The sequence below is a fragment of the Alternaria rosae genome (assembly GCF_020736505.1).
Source record: "Alternaria rosae strain MPI-PUGE-AT-0040 chromosome Unknown BKA58scaffold_2, whole genome shotgun sequence".
NCBI lineage: Eukaryota > Fungi > Ascomycota > Dothideomycetes > Pleosporales > Pleosporaceae > Alternaria > Alternaria rosae.
The window spans coordinates 1573844-1591523 of record NW_025763571.1 but is presented as its reverse complement, the minus strand read 5'-3'; the positions used below and the strand labels follow the sequence as shown (position 1 = coordinate 1591523).

Below are 17680 nucleotides of genomic sequence, written 5' to 3'. Positions count from 1 at the left end.
TCAACACACATAGTATGATTCTACTTACGCAAACCTTCAAAACACCGTGACACCAAACTCATAGTCAAACCATATAGCCATCATGAAAACCTCAACCGTTTTCACCTCAACTTTTTTCACCCTCGCTGCTGCCTCATCCTTCCCTAGCTCTGAAACACTGGCTACCAGCGATATCTGGATAGGACTGAACTTGAACAAATGTCTCGTCAACGCTGAAGTCATTCCCCAGGCCAAGTAAGTCCTCGTTACCAACTACCAAAGTCTTTCCTGGGACCTCCAGTCTTTCAATACATCCGTCTAACAACTACCCACAGTCTCGCCGCGCAAAAGGTTGTAGCCAAAGAAGTCATCGCCGCCTACAACGCGTGGGACATCGAGAGAATCCTCGGTTACCGAACCCCAGACTGCAAGCAAAACATCTTACCCGCCAGCTTGAACCGCACAGCCATGACCAACGACGAATACCGCGTATTCTTCAAAAGAATCGAGCCTTTGTACAAGAATTTCACGGTGAGCATCATTCCTTCCCAACAATACAACCAGATAACTGACTAACACGACTGCAGGCTAGAGTTCTCCAAGAAACGCACGACCCCGACGCACACACCTGCATCATACATGCGCGTAGTACGGCGACGACTGCAATTGGACCGTATGGGAATGAGTATGCGCTCATTTTGACTTTTACAGAGGATGGCACTAAGGTGAAGTATTTCGATGAGTTTGTGGATTCGGCGTATACGCTGGATTATGGGAAGAGACTGACTGCTGCGTTGGCGAACGGGACGGGGACTAGTCTTTAGGTTGGGGGAGAAAATGGGTCTCATGATATACAAGGAAATACAAAAGCAGTGATGGCGCATCGTTTGAGCGATATGTGGTCGTAATGTTCGTCTATCTTGTCTATATGTTTGGGCGGTGCCCTCTCTTGGTGCATGTGCCGCACAGTTATAGCGGCGGCACTTCTAGTAGCGATTGACGCCACGTGGACGTTGTCCTACTTTTGCGTGTATCGGCTCCAATAGGGTCCCTGTTTCCGCCTTTGCACAACACTATTAGGTGCAGGTCCCTAGGCCTGTGCATGTAGGCAGCTGATATACGCCTTGATGATAGTTTGTCGTTCGGTATCAAAACAAGCAACCTCAAGGTGCGATATGAGGTATTGCTTGTTCTTTCAAACTCAGATTACGACTTCTGTCCGTATCTGTCGTCTCCTCGCTCCATCTTCCTGTCGGTGTACGAGGTCGTGTCATACGTGCCTCGGCGTCCATCTCTTCAAAGTCTTCTGGCTGCGCTGGCTCGCTTATGACCTTGGTTGTAGTGACCAGTTTGATATCCTTTGTACCGAATCCACAGAGATCGTCCGAGCTTTCACCTCCTGAGGGTAGCGATATCTTGCTCTTCGATCGTCCTCTCCTTGTGTGTGCATTCGTCGCTACGATTGTGGTTTCACCTCCAAAGCGCTTAGGCTTTTCGATCCAGAATGCGGCGAAGGTATCCATGACATCTTCATCAGAGGGTGGCTCATCGGAGAATATCATGATGCGTCGTGTGCATGCGTATAGAAGTACATCTAGCCAACCGTTCGATGTGATCATTGCTCCTGATAAGCAAAGGCGAGCAAGCGAGGGCGGATTGCCGGACATAGACGCCATTCGAGCGGAAGCTAGGGGAATCGTGCATACGACGTAGACGAGCGGGTATACGACCATGAGATTTGCAATGGAACGTACACGCTTGGCTTCTTCGGTCGTGTAGTAGCCGGAGCGGATTCGGATCGACAGCATCGCGTAGATAATGGCGTATATCAGGACGTTCCCGAATTCACTGCAATAAGAGTTAGACGAGTAAAACATTTTGTAGAATTCGAGACTTACAACGCGAAGATCCAAATATAGTGAGTCCATAACCGCAAGTCTTCTAGGTCGTGATGGATCCAACACCATACTCCGGATCGTACGTAGATGCTTTGCCCATGTATACCGAGGCCAATTGAAGATACTCCCAAGATGAAGGCCCATAGTAGAAAGATGCAGATGTAGAAATTCCGCGGCTTCAGGCGGAAGTCCATGATGACCGAGGCGAAAGTGTGCAATCCGATAACGAAGCACCAAACTCCACTTCCCAAGTCACCAGTGGAGACCAGCCAGCCCTGCGCAAAACATATCGGATTGGTTACTTCGACGGATCCCAGTCGTAGCCATTCGACGTTCAGTAGGAAGGCAAGCGCCTGTTGAATATCCGCCCAGAGAAGGTTGAATATCAAGATGACGAATTGGTTGCTTCGCTTCGACCGTAGTTGCCAGGATACCAATTTGTAGGTGAGTAAGAATAGTAGTGCTACTGATGCAAAGAAGCTGATGAAGCCCAGAGCGACGACTGAGCGTAACCACGGATGAATATGCGCCGGTAGTACGAACGAGGCCGATTCGACGTCCAGGGGTTCCTGAATGGTCATTGCGATTGACGAACGATTGATCCTGCAACGTTTCGAAGGGTATATAGGGTACACCTAAAAAGAAAGAGGCCTCCGGCTGTCCAAAACTAACATGTCGAACCTAAAGCCAAAAATATATCGTAGGCGAAGTAAAGTAAAAAATATGGCGTTTGACCGAGCACCAGCGCAGGCACAGAGAAGCACTACCCGAGGGGCAAGCGGCGATGATGTACAATCGACTTTGGGGCCCCGGCGTGCTGAGAGATGCCATGAACTCACGACAAGGAGCATCGTAATCTACAGATCCACTATAAGCTGGGGAGGAGAGAAGCGATGACCCTGGTCCCCACCCATCAACGCTAGCGTCGCTCGTGGCATCCACATGGCCCTAGCCGCAGCGTGGGAAGGTGCTTGCTAGCCCACAAGCGTTGCAGCGGTTTATATGCGAAACGTGGCAGGTGATATTCCCGGCGCGTTGGTATACTCTAGAAGGGAGTGGCTTCATCTTGCGCCAACCGTTATATCTTTTGCTTCGTGGTTTCTGCGCATCATGGTGGTCTGTAAAGCAACTGACCCGACAATCAACGACAGAACCTCCAAGCTGGGATGAGGGGAACAGAGCGTCATCTGACAGGCGTGCGATCATGCATGCCACCGACCCAAAGACTGACCTGCGGCACGGCCGGCATTACTGTATTTTGAGTGTCGAAAAGTCTCGGCACCACTGGAGAAGGTCAGTGGCTTCGGCTGGGCCACGAGGAGCTCTTCCTTCGGTTAATCTGAAGGTAAAAACTCAGATCGTGGTTGGTGGATGGCAGCGGGAGCTTGTGGAAACACCGGGTGATTACACACTCGCGAGCAATGAGCCGTGTTCTTCTCAACGACATCACGTACTCATCAAGCCCAGGTCTCATGTCGCGGCGCAACTGCGGTGGTGATGGAGGTTACTACAATCTGATCGGCGCTAGCTCCGGATCATCCCCCATGAAAAGATCATCAACACCAGGTTCTCCTAACCAGGTTCCCTCTGGGTGAAAAACCTCCGTCACGAAGCGAAGTACTGAATCTCACTAACATGATACGCTCTGGACACTGTACGTTCAATCTCACGCAAGCCTCAAACATCGGGCTATCCGAGCGTAGTGTCAATGGCCCGCCTGGCCCGCCTATCCCCAAAACAGCCGGACTGCCGACGGCCTCTGCGCACGGCTGCACAACAAAACCATGGCGTGCGCAGGTTAACGACAAGTGTGGCACCCTTCGACGCATCCACGGGAGATGGACGTGGGTATTTTTCTAGAAAAAGAGGTATGGAAGCCCTGGTGTGCACAGGCATCTAAACGCATTCGAGCCATGCGACACACGACTCGGAATACAGGACACAAGATCTTGATTAATCAACAACCGCTACTCCAATGGGCTCTTCTCGTCATGCTTTGAGGAGGGCCTTCTTTTGATGAGTGTGCGCGCACGGCCCGTTAGTCTTTCTTTTACCCCGGGAAAAAGACTTGGCCGAGCACAGTCGCGATCCTTCTCAGCCAGCCAAGACCTACGCCCATCATGCGTAATATCGCTCCTGACCTTCCGTTCGTGGAAAGTTGCTCGAGAAGCTTCAGCCTTGTCTGACAACACGATGGCTCGATGCACTTCAAACTTTCGGCACTTGCGTCCTTTTTCGCCTTCGGCCCGCTATCCATGACATTTTACCGCGACAGATGCTACCGCTCTGCTGGGCTCAGTATGAATGGTATGAGTCTGATCGAGTCCGAACGGCAAGCGCGCATGTGTGAGAGATGGTCAACGTTTAGAGCACGGAAAAACCGAACGCATGCGTGTCACGATGGAAAGTACAGGGTACTGTACACGCAAGTAACGAGCCTAGAAGTCAAGAATGCTTCTTGCTGTTCTGAGATGCTTATTTTTCGCCGTTGTGGGCTACAGCGTAGAAGAAGACCTACTCGCACCAGTTCATTATCTTCCTTGCATGGGCAAGAGCTTCATGTCGCTGACATGCGCATCCGGCGCATCCGAATCTCTGCGCACGCACCTGGGTTTTGCAGATCTGACCTCGCTTACCTTCCTTCTAGAAGGTTTCTGCTATAGTTTAGATGCGTCTGGATACGCGTCACGGTTCTGCACTAAGCTCGCTTGAGTGGGTGTAGAAGGAGCACGGTGTTGGAAAGGGGTACTGACTGCGGAGAAAAAGCAAAGCATTTTCCGCGCACAGTGCAGCTGCTGATAACATTGAGATGATCTAAACGAAGGTCCAAGTATACCAACTACGCGATGGACCTGCACATCCTACGACCGTAATTAATATGAAGTAAAATGTGGCCTGGCAATTTTGACTTCACAGGAATGAAACGAAAGGCACCCATAGAAACGCGACCACTGGCGATCGTGAATCAGGTATGGAACATGGCCGTCGAGTTGCGATGCGTTTGCCCAGTTGAGCCGCAAGTACGCCGAATAAAAGATCTGAACTCCGAAGCCAACGTGGTAACAGATACTCCGATATCCGCAGAAGGAATCACACGCAACAGCCTGCGCCATGCCTCTATCTCTTCATCTCCCACCCTGTTCCGATCCGCTGTTGCTTCGCTCAGCCTGTAAGCTTCACTTCCTTTTTGGTCTTACTGCTCGAAGCTCCCGACCCTTCTTTTGTACTCTTTCTCCAGATTCTGCGGTGGGTCTGGGTGACCTTTCCTCAGTTCGCTTAGTAGGTTGCTCTTGTGCTGGCCATGGCATTTGCTGTTGCCCTACGCTCATATACCCGCTGTCGTTCACACGTCGATCACTACTATCGTAGTACATGGATTGCGCCTGACTGTCCGGTAAACCCATCGGTTGACCTGGGTGGTATTGCGAGGCAGTCCCAGAGTTTGAGACTTCCGACGAACTGCGTGGTGACTCGTCATCGATGCTGGATAGAACGCGTGCTATCTGAGCAAAATTGGTAATCGCAGGTCTTGGGGCTGTCGTGTTGGTATAAGCTGTTGGAGGAACAGCGTTTACGGCTGTTTGTGCGGGGCCGCGGCTACGAAGTGCTTTAAGAAGAGTGCGATCACTGGGCTGTTTCTCGTTTCCCAAAGCACTTACGCCTTGCGCAGTCTGGGTAAAACCATCAATTCTGAAGTCCGCTTCAGGAATTGTTTTGCCATTGAAGATGGAATTGAAGCCACTGTTAGTGGAATTCGTGATCACTACCTATGCTACTGTCAGTAGAGCTCGTTGCGAAGTAGTTGGAAGAGATAGTTACCCGGGAACGCCTAGTCCGCCCTTGTGTCTCTCCAGTTGGCATAGGTACATTTTTCTGTCCGTCCGAGTCTGAGTCGTCAGAGGCACCATTCATGGAAGTACCCGAAGTTTCAGTCATAGGGGTCTTTGATGACGACATATTGGACGTCTTGATCGTCTGCCGAAGGTCTACGAGGGCGTCGTGATGTTTTTGGGAAATGTATAAATGGAGCAACGTTCTCTTTTTTTCGAGTGATTGGAATGCCGATTTGATCTTTTCGTGGGCCGTGATTGGGGTCCAGTTGATACCAAGGACCTTGTTAGGCCGTAGAAGGTGTAGCGCCTGGCACGCGAGTGTAGAGATCGCTATCAGCACAGGAAGGATGGAATCTTCGTTCGCAATATGCTGGCGCGAGAGACGCTTGATTATCCCCAGTAGGATACTTATATTCGACTCTTCTTCGCGATAGGTTGAGTAGCCGTCTTTCAGTTCAGCGCATAGTTTCTCCAGGCGGCCGGAGGACAAGGCTATATAGACCAGCAGCTGACTTACACTTGCTGCGCACCCTACGATCTCCATGATCATATCTACCCCAAAGGCGGACACGTCGCACAAATTTACAACGGCTAAAAGGGAGGCAGTTGTAAGAATGTGCATTCTGTTTCAAAACGTGCAGGATGCGGCCACCATATATTCTACCGGTGAAACAACATAGGTGCGACTGCTTTCGAGTTTCTAAATTGGTTTCGGGTTGTCATGCCGTGGCCACTGAACGAAGTCATGGTCGGGTGCACGAGGCTAGAATAGTAGCCACGAACCGGTGAAAAGCAGGCTGACGGAAGAACGCCGAGATGCATCTTTTTCATCCTGGCAAGACCGCGATCGTATGCATAAAGGTCTATGTTCGCTATGCAGGCTTGAGACTTCGAGGAAGGTCGCTCATACGCTATCTAGGTATCGTAATGGAGATTAGCGCCACCAACCTCACGTGGTTACACGACCACAATCAACAGCCAAACATATTTCCTCCTCGGAACGCAACATCGCCCCGACAAGTTCCGATTATCCAGCCACAGATTGGCGGATCTGCACACCAGGAATCTTATGGCGCAAAATGCGTCGCGATTGCAGCTAGCCGCATTATACGGCACTTCACGATTACTCTTTCAGCCTCGATACAGTACCTAGCCTTGCGGAGTGGAAACTTCGAGTTTATTTTATGATTCTGCCTTACAGTGAGCTTCTCATTTTAGGTGTACTCATCAGTCGGATCCGCACGCTAATTCCGATGATGCAAAAGGAAGCGCCTTCAGGAGGTGCCACTTTTGAAGCGAATCATGCGTAACAGTTGTTTAGTGCCTTATCTCGTCTACCCCTACTCCGACCCATCAACTCTTTGAGGGCAGCGACTTAACGTTTGCCGCCGGATAACTCCAGGGATGTAACTAGGCATCCAGAGAAGGCAAACCCCGGAAGCCCCCCAGGGCTTTTCGTCGTAAGCCCAGTCAGGAACAAGGTCATCTCCGGGGCGGTTTCCACACAGCTCTATACTCTTCCAGGGCAGAAAGCTGGCGCTTAGGCAAGGGAGTTGTACTCGGCAGTCGATCGTCTCACCTCAATTATTGGGTCTTGATACACCTGGGGCGGAAATTATGCTATTTCCAGACAGCTCTTCACCGGAGAAAGGGCACTTGCATTGTACGAAGGGCAGAAGGCTCTTCCTATGTGTTCCAGAACACCGTTTGACCTTGAAACGTTGGGTATACTCGCACCCCGTATATGCACTCTTGCCGTCCACCTACTCCCATCCCTCGCCTAACTTCTCCGATGGTGCAGCCCTATCATGGCGAATAATGCGCGATTTGACCTTCACCACAACAACGACGATGGCCTCAATTCGATGGGAAACACCGGACCTCAGTCCAATCAAGTTCTCACGATCAACATGCATGAACTAAATACGAGGAGATTTTCACTGGAACGCTATCAGAATTCAATGTCAACCCCACGGAACTCCGGAGGATCATCACATCAAAACGCTAGCATAAGCTCGAAAAGTCGTAGCGAACTAACTCAGCAAAAGAGACGCCAGAGCGATGCAAGACCCCATCTAAGACATCCTTTGGCTATAGCGATGATCGCTCTTGCGGTTGTAGCGATCGTCGCTATTCTCGGTAGCGTTATACCTACGCAGATCAGATCAAACAATGATGATCATGCTAAGGACTCGGACGTAAGTATACAAGACCCATATACGGTAATCATGGTCGTTTAACAACCATCAGTCATCACCGAACCCTCCACCGCCTCCGGACATCTCGTCATCATCAGAAGCCACAACGGGCACGACGATGCTTACTACTACATCCAAAAGTAGCAATAGCCTCAATCCTATTCTCGAAAATCTGAGTCCCTCCGCAACAGCGTCCACACCCACGCAAACGTCTCGAACTCGATCTCAATCCCAACCCCCGAGCGCCGGCATCACACCAAAGCCGATACTTTTGCCCCCCATGGCGAAGTGTGAAAAACATTCTGACTGCGGGTCGAGCCCGTATCTCTGTCACACCAGAAGAGATACTGAAAAGTCGACTACTAAAACAACAAAAACCTGTTGCGCGCCGCATGTATCGGGTTGTCCAGGCTACAATTGTAGCGAATCGAGCTTTAACGATTGTTTGGATCCTTACCCTTGTGACACGAATGGAAGTACATGTTTGTACATGACATCGATAGCATAAGGCTTATTCATGGTAGTGGCGGATGTATCATATGTTGTATACCATTTTTTTTCTTTTTTTGTCAATGATACCTTAGCACTTGGTTTAAGTGGCGACATTTAGACAATATCATCCTGATGACTAGCGCCTGATTGATATCGTACGGGGTACGAGAGCTATGTGATCCTGCTGAGCACTGCGTAACTGCAGTTGCTACGCGCAATCGGCGGACGAACAGATCAACTACGTGCAAAACCGAATCATTAAACATCTTGTGCGACAAGCACTATCGATTCGCTATCTACTCTTCCGCCACCCCAGCTCCGCACATTGTCAAATGCGTGATCAGAACAGGCACCAGAAAAACCTCCTACCCCAATGCCAACCATGCATGCACCCCTCAACAAACAGAATAAGGAAAAGTGGGTCATAGTACATGAGTAGGGTAAAGAGGGGAATGCGTAAAAGAAGAATGCCATAACCTCCAAGATAAATCCGTGCCAACGCGACGCTCAGATAAGCTTCCCTGCCTGCGCCAAACACCATCCGCGATGCTAGCCAAATGGAACAATTGCCCAAGTAAAGATGGGTATTTACAGATAATGCCAACGCTCAACGACGCGCCTGTGTCTGCGAGAACCAGTCGTCTTGTGTAGAGTGGTACTGCCGCCGCAGTTCAGCCTCTTCCTCTTCTTGGCTTGACTTGAGGATCTCTTGCATCGTCTCGATGTCTTTGATGATGACGTTGAACGCCTCGGTGACCTCCTTGAGGACAAGGTTGCGATTGTAGTCTGAGCGGTGCTTCCAGATGGCGTCCATAAGTGCGGCGTTGATCTGCTCTAGTTGTTCGAGCGAACACCCGGATGTCGATCGGACCAGCTTGTCATGCAACGCAATAACCATGCTGTCGTCGAGAATGAGCTGTGGCTTCGGCTCCTCGTCATTGAGAATCTGGTTCAGATTCGAGTGGTGTGGAGGAGCGGGCGCAGGCATGGAGGTGACATGCTGAGATGATTGAGAAGGTTGCGATGGCTGTGAGTTTGACGGCTGGCTGCTGTGGTAATTGACTTCTGTATTTGAAATGTGGTCAGTGTTGTGCTTTGGGGAGAGGCGAGTGGAGAGCTCAAGTCGCTGGTGGAAGGGGGTTGGCGAACCTTGTGTGTCGGGAAGCTGCGACCCGTTCGGCTCCGGCATCATCTCTGAAAAATTGGGGACACCAGATGGTGCAGCACCGTTGCTACTCTGGGTGCCAAACTTGTTGTCTGAAGACCTGTTCGAGGTCTTCTGACCAGATGTCGTTGTGGATGCACTGTTGTGATAGTCGTTGGGATGCGAGTTCAGTGCCATAAAGGTCCGCCCTGACATCTGCGACTTTTGCGTTTGGGTTCCCTGGCCCTCGATTCTGCTCGGTGTCTGAAATTGGAAGTCGTGTTGTGTATTGGCATTCAGATCCTGACTGTCAGTCATATGGGTGTCGTCGTTCGAAGGCGCGGTAGAGCCGTTGGTTGCATGCTGTGTGCCTTCGCCACTCGTGCCATTGGATAGACCTTCAGCATGGGGGGCTCGCAGTGGGGTTACCGGTGGCATGGCCAAACGGCCAGGAACAGGCTCACCAAGAGTGATAGGCCCTGATGTTTCGGTGGTACCGATGGACTGTTCTGGAGGTACGCGTGCGACGTCTTCGAAATCCTTGTTTGCGGCGATGGCTCTTTCCCGCTTCTCTTGCGCCTTCCTCTCTCTTTCGAGTTCGCGCTGGTAGACTGCTTCACATTCTTGGAGAAGCCCGGGGTTTTGGTGCATGAAGAAATTGTCCAGATCGACCTCAACGTTCGTGATCATCTCATTGCCCTTCAGGGTTCGCTCGGCATCTCCAAAAGTCCTTGCATCTTTTACAAGAGTCTTGATGTCGAAGAGGTAATCTGCAGGGCGCTTGTAGTAACCATTCGACAGACGCTTCTCAATCGTACCGAGGTCTAGATTGTAGTATTTGTTGCCGCTGTCGACGTGTAGCAAAACGTCGACGCCTTTGGAATCCTTCGAGAATTCCCATGGACGCACGACGCCTTGCTCTTCTTGTTGCTCACGTGGCAGGTCTGATCGCACATGATCAGAATCTTGCTCCTCGAGCAGATAGGCGTACCAGGATTCCTCCAGGATTGGCTTGAAGAATTTCCTGTGACTCCTCTTCAGTTGGTCCATGATGGGCTGAATGACAATCTTCATCTTGTTGAGGGTGAGCCTATCCTGTTTCTTTTGCGCCTTCTCGCGGGCTGCAAGCTCCTTAGGGTCGATTACTGGAGCAACGATAGGTGCAGCCTCAAGTTCAGGCAGAATTCGCTTCTTTCTGTTATCCGGGTCAGGGAAGTCTGCTGGAGACATCCGTATGTAGTGACTGATGTTATTGAAGAATTCTGCTCGGCCTTCTTGATCAGGCCGCATAAGGTGGAACTGGTTCGATTGTGAGAAGGAGAAAAGATCCATCATCATCTGGCGATCAGGCTTCTCCTTCTCATTGAGCAGTTCTATGACACCCAACAGCATGATCGGTTCGTTAGCGCCAACGCTCCGTAGTAGTAGCTTGAACGTCTTGATCGCTTGTGCAGGTAGTGTCTGATACCAAACATCGACTGAAGGGATGTAGATGACACTAGGCTTGTGCCGTCTGACCTCTGTAAACAGCTGAGTGATGGCTGCTTCCGGTGCTCGCGTGGAGTCCTCAAGGATAGTGGGAAGGTCGAAGGACTGAACGTGCAGACCTTCAATCTTGTTCAAGAGTGCAGCACCAAGATATTGCTGTCCCATACCTTGAAGACCGCTGATGAGCAAACGGGGTCTGAAGATTCTGCTGCTCTCAAAGTTGCGCATGGTGGCTTCGCGCTCGAAGCCCTTCTCGTCGTCGCGGTCGTCGTACGCTGCTTCCTCAAGTGCACTAAGCTTCTTCCTCCGCGGGATAAGCTCATCTATGCGCTTCAGGATCGCAGCTAAAGGCTTTCGTAATAGCGGCTCAATGTTCTTTGCCAGCGGTGCTGCACTAGCCGTGACTGTTCGTTGAGAAGATGGCACCATCTTGTTGACCGAGATCATAAAATCCTTAGCTAGGATTTTGATGGTGCTGGGGTCAATCAGGAGCTTCTTTTCAGAAGTGTAAATCTGTGGGTATGTCCCCTGTACTGCATTGAGAGCCGCTTCTGTGCACAGCGCCCGAATATCGGCACCTCCATAGCCCTTCGTAAGTTCGGCAAGTTGATCCTTCATCTCCGGCTTTAGAGGTGGCTCCCATTTCTTTGTGTGAATATCGATGATGGAACGTCGACCCGCGACGTCTGGCAAAGGAAAGTAGAACTCGCGGTCGAATCGTCCAGGGCGTCGGAGTGCAGGGTCTACGGAATCAGGACGATTGGTGGCGCCTATGACGATGACTTGTCCACGACCATCCATACCATCCATGAGAGCGAGTAGAGTAGCGACAATCGAGGCGTGAATTTGTTCTTGCTTACTGGAGCGAACAGGCGCCAGTCCATCAATCTCATCGAAGAAGATGATACTTGGCTGCGTTTTGCGCGCCTCCTCGAACAACAGACGAAGCTGTCTTTCAGCCTCTCCGACCCATTTGCTCAGAGCATCAGCACCCTTCCGCATGTAGAAGGTAACCTTCTGTCCATGAGTGCTGACGCTAGAAGCGAGAGCTCTGGCGAGAAGTGTCTTACCAGTACCGGGCGGACCGTGGAACAAAACACCTCGTGGCGGAGTAATCTTGAAGCGTTGGAACACTTCCGGGTATAGCAAAGGAAGCATGACCATTTCCTTGAGCTTGTTGATGTGGTCGTCCAGCCCACCAACACCATCGAAGTTGACGTTCGGGTCAACTCCAAGAGGGTCCGAATCTGCGAGGGCCTTCTTGTCTTTGACCTTGCCCAGATTGGCGGGGCCGCCACCAGAATCTTGTTTCGGGTCTGCATTGTGAGTCTGAGGGAACCCGAAAGTAGGCGCGGTCGCCGTGGTTGGTGTCATGCCGATCGCGCCGCCGACAGGCTTCGGCATCTTCTGATTCTCATCGTCACTACTATCAGAATCACCACCTGCAGCTCCCATGCCGGCCTCGACGCCGCCACCGAAGGGGCCTTGACTACGCCATAGGCTTTTGTATGTGGAGCGTCCACCTCTTGCTCTAGGTCGCTCCGGGGCAGGGCCATCGTCGTCATCGTTCTCGAAGACAGCGTTCTGCTCCGGTCGAACAACACGGTAATCTACGCCTGCAGCGCGGGCGCGGCGTTTTGGTGCTTCATCGTACGCCACGTCCTTGTCAGGATTACGTCGAGAGAGGCGCCGTCGTTTATTGTACTCCAAGTCTTGGAGCTCATCCTGCAGTTCGTCTTGGTCCAACCCGGACTCTTCGGAAGAAGAGTTGCGCCTGCTACGCTGTGACTGCCGGGTCTTCCCTCGTTGGCGGGTCGATCGCCGTCCAGAGCCTGACGCACTTTCGGATGCAGACTGCTTCTCCTTTTCGTGTTCCGACTCGGACATTTCCTCTTCCTTCTCGTCCTCTGCTGCAGGTTCAAAGTCACTGCTTTCATCGGCGCCTCGTTTACGTTTGGCGGAAACCGCACGATTCTGGAAAGAGACGTTAGTTGTGAGAAACACACATAGCCAGTCAAACATACCCTGGTGTTGCGACCGCCACGGGTGACGGGTCCCTCCTCTTCGGAATCCTCAGCAGCGGCTTCGTCGTGCTGTGACTCTTGGATGACACCTTCCATGTCATCGTCTTCGCCCTCGGCATCGTCCTGTTGGGCTTCTTGCGCAGGCGAACTGTCCTTGCTGGCTTTGACTTGGGTCTCTTCGTCGGCGAGAAGGGCGTCAAGGGGACCAGGGCTGTCGTCGCGTATCATCGACGTCTCCTGTGAGGCCTCCATAATAGCGCTGGGATGCTGAACTCGCGGGCCTTTGCCGCCTCGTGTGGCACGGGCGATGACGGGCTCGGGGCTGCGCGTGCCTTCGCGCACAACCTTGACGTGCCTGCCTGAATCTGAAAGCTGGACAATGGGTTCCTCCACATCGTGCGACAGGCGATTACTACGTCGCGTGCCGTGCACTTCAGGAGTCTTCCCGCGCGCAAGGGATTTGCTGCCTGTGCGAGTGCGCAAATTGCGAGCGGAAGCGTGGTCAGGCATCTTCAGCTTCACAATGAGCGAAGGCTTCTCGACCTCTTCGATAGACGGCTGCGCCCGGCGTCGCGATGCAGGCTTAGGCGAATCGTCTTCGGATGGCGTATCTTCGATCTCGTCCTCGCTCTCCTCGTATTTGATCTGCTTCTTGGTGGCGCGGCGCACGCTTCTGCCTGTCGCAGGGTTGATCTCGGGCTCCTCCGACTCGGAGCGCTCTGAGAAGGAATCTTCGGACTCTATCTCGTCGTCTTCGTCAATGTCAGAGCCGCCGTATGCGCGTCGCTGGCGCTTGGACGACTTCTTCTTAGCCCCAGGCGTGTGTCGGGTGCGGCGCCGTTGAGGCGCGGCGCGTTTTTCCGAGTCGTCGTAATCGTAATCGTCGGGGTCGGAGGCGTTGGGGTCGATGTCGAACTTGCGCTTCGCTCGGCTAGACATGGGGACTCGTCGCGGTGAAGCCTAATGCGGTCCTGCGGGATGTTGTGAGTGAGCGGCCCTGGGGATGCGTCGCGGTGAGAGCGCGCTTACACCGCCTATGTGGATTTAACAAGCTTCAAGATGGCATTAGATGCAGGGAATGTGTCTCCTGCATGTGCGCCGATGACGGCGAAGGTATGCGCGATGCCGACTGGCGTGTCGCCTGGGTGTCGTGTTGTTGTGAATGTGGGAACGATGTCGAGCGCGCGATGCACCGGTCAAGACAACGCAGAACTCAAAGAAAGCGACTTGGAACAGAATTAGTGTCCTGATAGATGGCCCTGAGAAGCGAAATAGTCGAGATAGACAGACGTGTTCGAGGGGCGTTTGGTGTTGGGGTGTGCAGCGCGAAGGTCCGTCCAATCCTAAGCGCGCTAAAACCCAACCCGAATTTAGAGCAAGGAACACTTTTTAGATGCACAACCACGACAATTGCGAACGCCTTTATTTCTCGACTTTTAACGATGCAAAATGCGTCGAAATGGACAGCAAAAGATGAGTTGATGTCCAGTGGGCAAATTCCGCAGCTTTTCGGGAGTCTTCTGCCACGTCTTCAACTGCTATTTGAGCACTTTCTTTTCGACTTGCAGCTCTTGCTGCTGTCGGTTCCTGCATGATCGACATGCGGCTCTAAAAGCTTAACGCGTTTAGAGCTCGCTGCCATGTGTGGGGAAGAGCGAACTATGCACGTGCACCTCGTGCTGGAGCGACCCAGTTCAACGCCACCCCTGAGCAGCCTACTCAGGACGCAAAAGTGTAGAATCAGTTTCTATTTGCAGAGGTTGGATGTTTGTTTCGTTATAAGCATGTTATACACAGCCCTTGTTGTTGCCGGTGGAAGACGTATATACTTTGGCGGTGACCAACAACATTCTTAAGCAGCTCAACTTGCATGTTGACAGTTTGTTGTGTGATGCAGTCGTTTCGTCGAACAATTGTTGTGTTCGTGGGTTCAAAGGTGCATGTTAGGGTGGGTGCCTTTGTGCTTTCCAAGGTTGTCGGGTGGTCGCTCCATGTCGCCGCGAACATCGACTACTCAGGCCATGTTCATCCAAGACGCTGTTTAAGCTTCTCATACTGGAATTCCAGGACGACCGTCGTTACATGTACGCTGATTCATGCGATCTCATGCGCCAACGCCGTCGGGTAGGATCTTGGTGTGGTCTTGGAGCCTCCACACTCGTGCATCGTGAGGGCCCATCTCGACAATCGCTAGAGACCAGCGCCGAATAAGCCCCACGGTTTTGAGGAAGGAACACTCCAACCACTTTCAATACCAGATTCTCTCCAAGTCAGCGACCAACAGCCTTCTTTTAGTCCAGCTTACCTAGGTATGGCCAACATGCCTCACTAATGTCGCAATGCTCCATCTCCGAACAAAGTACACGCTCTTGACGCTGTATACGCCATATACGCGAACACTCTGCTTAGCGCGTCACACTTCCTTGAAGGAATGGTAAAAGTTACTGGAAATATACATACAAATTCTTCAATGCGAAGCCCCTTCATACACAGCTCGTTATTCTTACGTTGCATTGAGCATTGCGGAGCTACCTCCGAGCTGTCCGCATCCATCCCACCAGAACAAGCCGAACCCCGCAGTTTGGCCATAGCTCTGCTCAACGTCATAGGCTCTCAAATCTCCGCCAAACCTATCAGAATCTTAGTCTACGAGAAATTGACGTCTTCAGGTGGGCTAAGCTATCTTTATTTCCACGCGTGCCGCCTTTAGAGTGGCCGAGTTCGCGGTAGTTTATAATCGATCTTCACACCCACTTCTAGACGCCATGCGCTCCATCGTGACAGCAACTCGATCACTCGGACGTCAACAAGCTTACAGAAGTCACTTTCAGAAGAGATCCTTGCCATCAATTGTCTCTCGAGGATACGCAGATATGGGCCATTCAGTACCACCAGTATGTTCCCACTTCGTTTGCGCGATCATCCGCAACGACCAGCTACTGACCGCATACAGCTCAACGACAAGTCTCTCTTGAAGAACCAGACATATGTCAACGGAGAATGGATAGACGCAAAATCAGGCAAGACCTTTGAGGTCAATGGTATTCCTACCCCACCGATCATCTAGAGTCCCTCTAACACGCAACAGACCCGGCGACGGGCAAGCTCATAGGCACCATGCCTGAGATGGACCGCGCAGATACCGAAGCCGCCATCGCAGCAGCATCCGCCGCACTCCCTTCATTCCGCAAACTTACCGGTCGCGAGCGCTCACGGCTGCTACGGAAATGGTACCAATTGATGATGGATAATGCGGATGATTTGGCAAAGCTCATAACATGGGAGAACGGAAAACCCATGGCAGATGCTAAGGGAGAGGTCAACTACGCCGCGAGCTTCTACGAGTGGTTCGCAGAAGAGGCACCGCGCATGTACGGAGCTACCATCCCGGCGACGGTTGCTGGTAACCGAGTGTTCACAATTAAGGAGCCTGTTGGTGTTGTTGGATTGATCACACCGTAAGTCTCGCACTTGATTCGGAAGGGTTATGGCTAATGCTGTCAGATGGAACTTCCCCGCAGCCATGATCACGAGAAAAATTGGGCCAGCTCTGGCAGCTGGATGCACCGTCGTCGCAAAGTCACCAGGCGAGACACCTTTCACAGCGGCTGCTCTTGCCGAGCTTGCACACCGAGCAGGCATCCCAAAAGGTGTTGTCAACTTTGTTACGGCGCTCAAGAACACACCTGAAGTCGGCGAGACAATCACATCTAGCAAGACTGTCAAGAAGGTGTCGTTCACAGGATCGACCGGCGTTGGCAAGCTTCTGATGAAGCAGTCTTCTGATACTCTTAAGAAGCTCTCATTCGAGCTCGGTGGAAATGCGCCCTTCATCGTCTTCGACGACGCCGACCTTGAGACGGCAGTGACCGGAGCTATCACATCCAAGTTCCGTTCTTCAGGCCAGACTTGCGTATGCGCCAACAGGATTTATGTGCAGTCAGGCATTTATGACGAGTTCTGCACAAAGTTCACTGAAAAGGTCAAGAGTTTCAAGGTTGGTGGTGGCTACGAAGAGGGCACTACACACGGACCTCTCATCCATGACCGTGCCGTCGACAAGGTGGATGCTCACGTCCAGGATGCCGTCAAGAACGGCGCCAAGGTCTTGTTCGGTGGACAAAAGCTACCTGATCTTGGAGAGAACTTCTACCAACCTACAGTCCTCCGCGACATGACCAAGGACATGCAGCTCGCCAAAGACGAGACCTTCGGCCCTGTTGCTGGACTCTTCCCCTTCGATACCGAAGCAGACGTTGTCAAGCTCGCCAACGCGGCTGACGTAGGGCTCGCGGGCTACTTCTTCAGCAAAGATATTCAGCGAGTTTACAGGGTAGCTGAAGCTCTGGAGGTTGGTATGGTTGGTGTGAACACCGGTCTCATATCCGATGCTGCGGCACCTTTCGGAGGCGTGAAGGAGTCTGGATTTGGGCGAGAGGGAAGTCATCTTGGTATCGAGGAATACATTGTCACGAAGACGATAACAATGGGCGGAAATGGACAGCCGCTTCAAGGGGAGTAGAGAATCAATACAGACTGATTTGCGCCGAGGGGTCGAGAAGCCCCGCCACACGTAGCTTCATTTCCTCCATGTGCGTAACAACAAGTACAGATCATGAGAAGG

General features: G+C 51.9%; 6 protein-coding genes across 6 annotated transcripts; 3 read left to right on the top strand and 3 right to left on the bottom strand.

Annotated features, from left to right (window-relative positions):
- Positions 1-56: 56 nt before the first annotated feature.
- On the top strand, positions 57-1002 carry BKA58DRAFT_452080 (uncharacterized protein). Its single transcript, XM_046174413.1, has 3 exons — positions 57-217; positions 262-510; positions 567-1002. Exons 1-3 carry the CDS (start codon positions 83-85, stop codon positions 801-803), a joined length of 621 nt encoding a protein of 206 aa, XP_046028912.1. The 5' UTR covers positions 57-82; the 3' UTR covers positions 804-1002.
- On the bottom strand, positions 810-2824 carry BKA58DRAFT_376484 (integral membrane protein-like protein). Its single transcript, XM_046169525.1, has 2 exons — positions 1878-2824; positions 810-1827 (listed from the first exon to the last, which is right to left on the bottom strand). The coding sequence occupies exons 1-2, from the start codon at positions 2456-2458 to the stop codon at positions 1143-1145; spliced, it is 1266 nt and encodes a 421-aa protein (XP_046028911.1). The 5' UTR covers positions 2459-2824; the 3' UTR covers positions 810-1142.
- Positions 2825-5389: 2565 nt separating this feature from the next.
- BKA58DRAFT_88408 (uncharacterized protein) lies at positions 5390-6426 on the bottom strand. The gene has a single exon (XM_046176110.1). The coding sequence runs from the start codon at positions 6330-6332 to the stop codon at positions 5622-5624; it is 711 nt and encodes a 236-aa protein (XP_046028910.1). The 5' UTR covers positions 6333-6426; the 3' UTR covers positions 5390-5621.
- Positions 6427-7153: 727 nt separating this feature from the next.
- On the top strand, positions 7154-8447 carry BKA58DRAFT_88396 (uncharacterized protein). The gene is made up of 2 exons (XM_046176108.1): positions 7154-7908; positions 7961-8447. The coding sequence occupies exons 1-2, from the start codon at positions 7519-7521 to the stop codon at positions 8414-8416; spliced, it is 846 nt and encodes a 281-aa protein (XP_046028909.1). The 5' UTR covers positions 7154-7518; the 3' UTR covers positions 8417-8447.
- A 560-nt stretch (positions 8448-9007) lies between these two features.
- Positions 9008-13995, bottom strand: BKA58DRAFT_452067 (uncharacterized protein; the record flags this gene model as incomplete). The annotated part of the gene is made up of 2 exons (XM_046174412.1): positions 9008-13006; positions 13057-13995. The coding sequence occupies 2 exons, from the start codon at positions 13993-13995 to the stop codon at positions 9008-9010; spliced, it is 4938 nt and encodes a 1645-aa protein (XP_046028908.1).
- A 1934-nt stretch (positions 13996-15929) lies between these two features.
- Positions 15930-17578, top strand: BKA58DRAFT_408722 (Aldehyde/histidinol dehydrogenase; the record flags this gene model as incomplete). The annotated part of the gene is made up of 4 exons (XM_046172104.1): positions 15930-15950; positions 16010-16097; positions 16145-16514; positions 16561-17578. The coding sequence occupies 4 exons, from the start codon at positions 15930-15932 to the stop codon at positions 17576-17578; spliced, it is 1497 nt and encodes a 498-aa protein (XP_046028907.1).
- Positions 17579-17680: the final 102 nt, after the last annotated feature.

Excerpts from the sequence above, each read along its gene's own strand:
- BKA58DRAFT_452080 (XM_046174413.1), top strand. The coding sequence starts at position 83 with ATGAAAACCTCAACCGTTTTCACCTCAACTTTTTTCACCCTCGCTGCT. Across the intron at positions 218-261 it reads AATGTCTCGTCAACGCTGAA|TCTTTCCTGGGACCTCCAGT; the intron begins GTCATTCCCCAG and ends CAACTACCAAAG. Across the intron at positions 511-566 it reads CTTTGTACAAGAATTTCACG|GCTAGAGTTCTCCAAGAAAC; the intron begins GTGAGCATCATT and ends ACACGACTGCAG.
- BKA58DRAFT_376484 (XM_046169525.1), bottom strand. The coding sequence starts at position 2,458 with ATGACCATTCAGGAACCCCTGGACGTCGAATCGGCCTCGTTCGTACTA. Across the intron at positions 1,828-1,877 it reads TATATTTGGATCTTCGCGTT|TGAATTCGGGAACGTCCTGA; the intron begins GTAAGTCTCGAA and ends CTCTTATTGCAG.
- BKA58DRAFT_88408 (XM_046176110.1), bottom strand. The coding sequence starts at position 6,332 with ATGCACATTCTTACAACTGCCTCCCTTTTAGCCGTTGTAAATTTGTGC.
- BKA58DRAFT_88396 (XM_046176108.1), top strand. The coding sequence starts at position 7,519 with ATGGCGAATAATGCGCGATTTGACCTTCACCACAACAACGACGATGGC. Across the intron at positions 7,909-7,960 it reads ATCATGCTAAGGACTCGGAC|TCATCACCGAACCCTCCACC; the intron begins GTAAGTATACAA and ends AACAACCATCAG.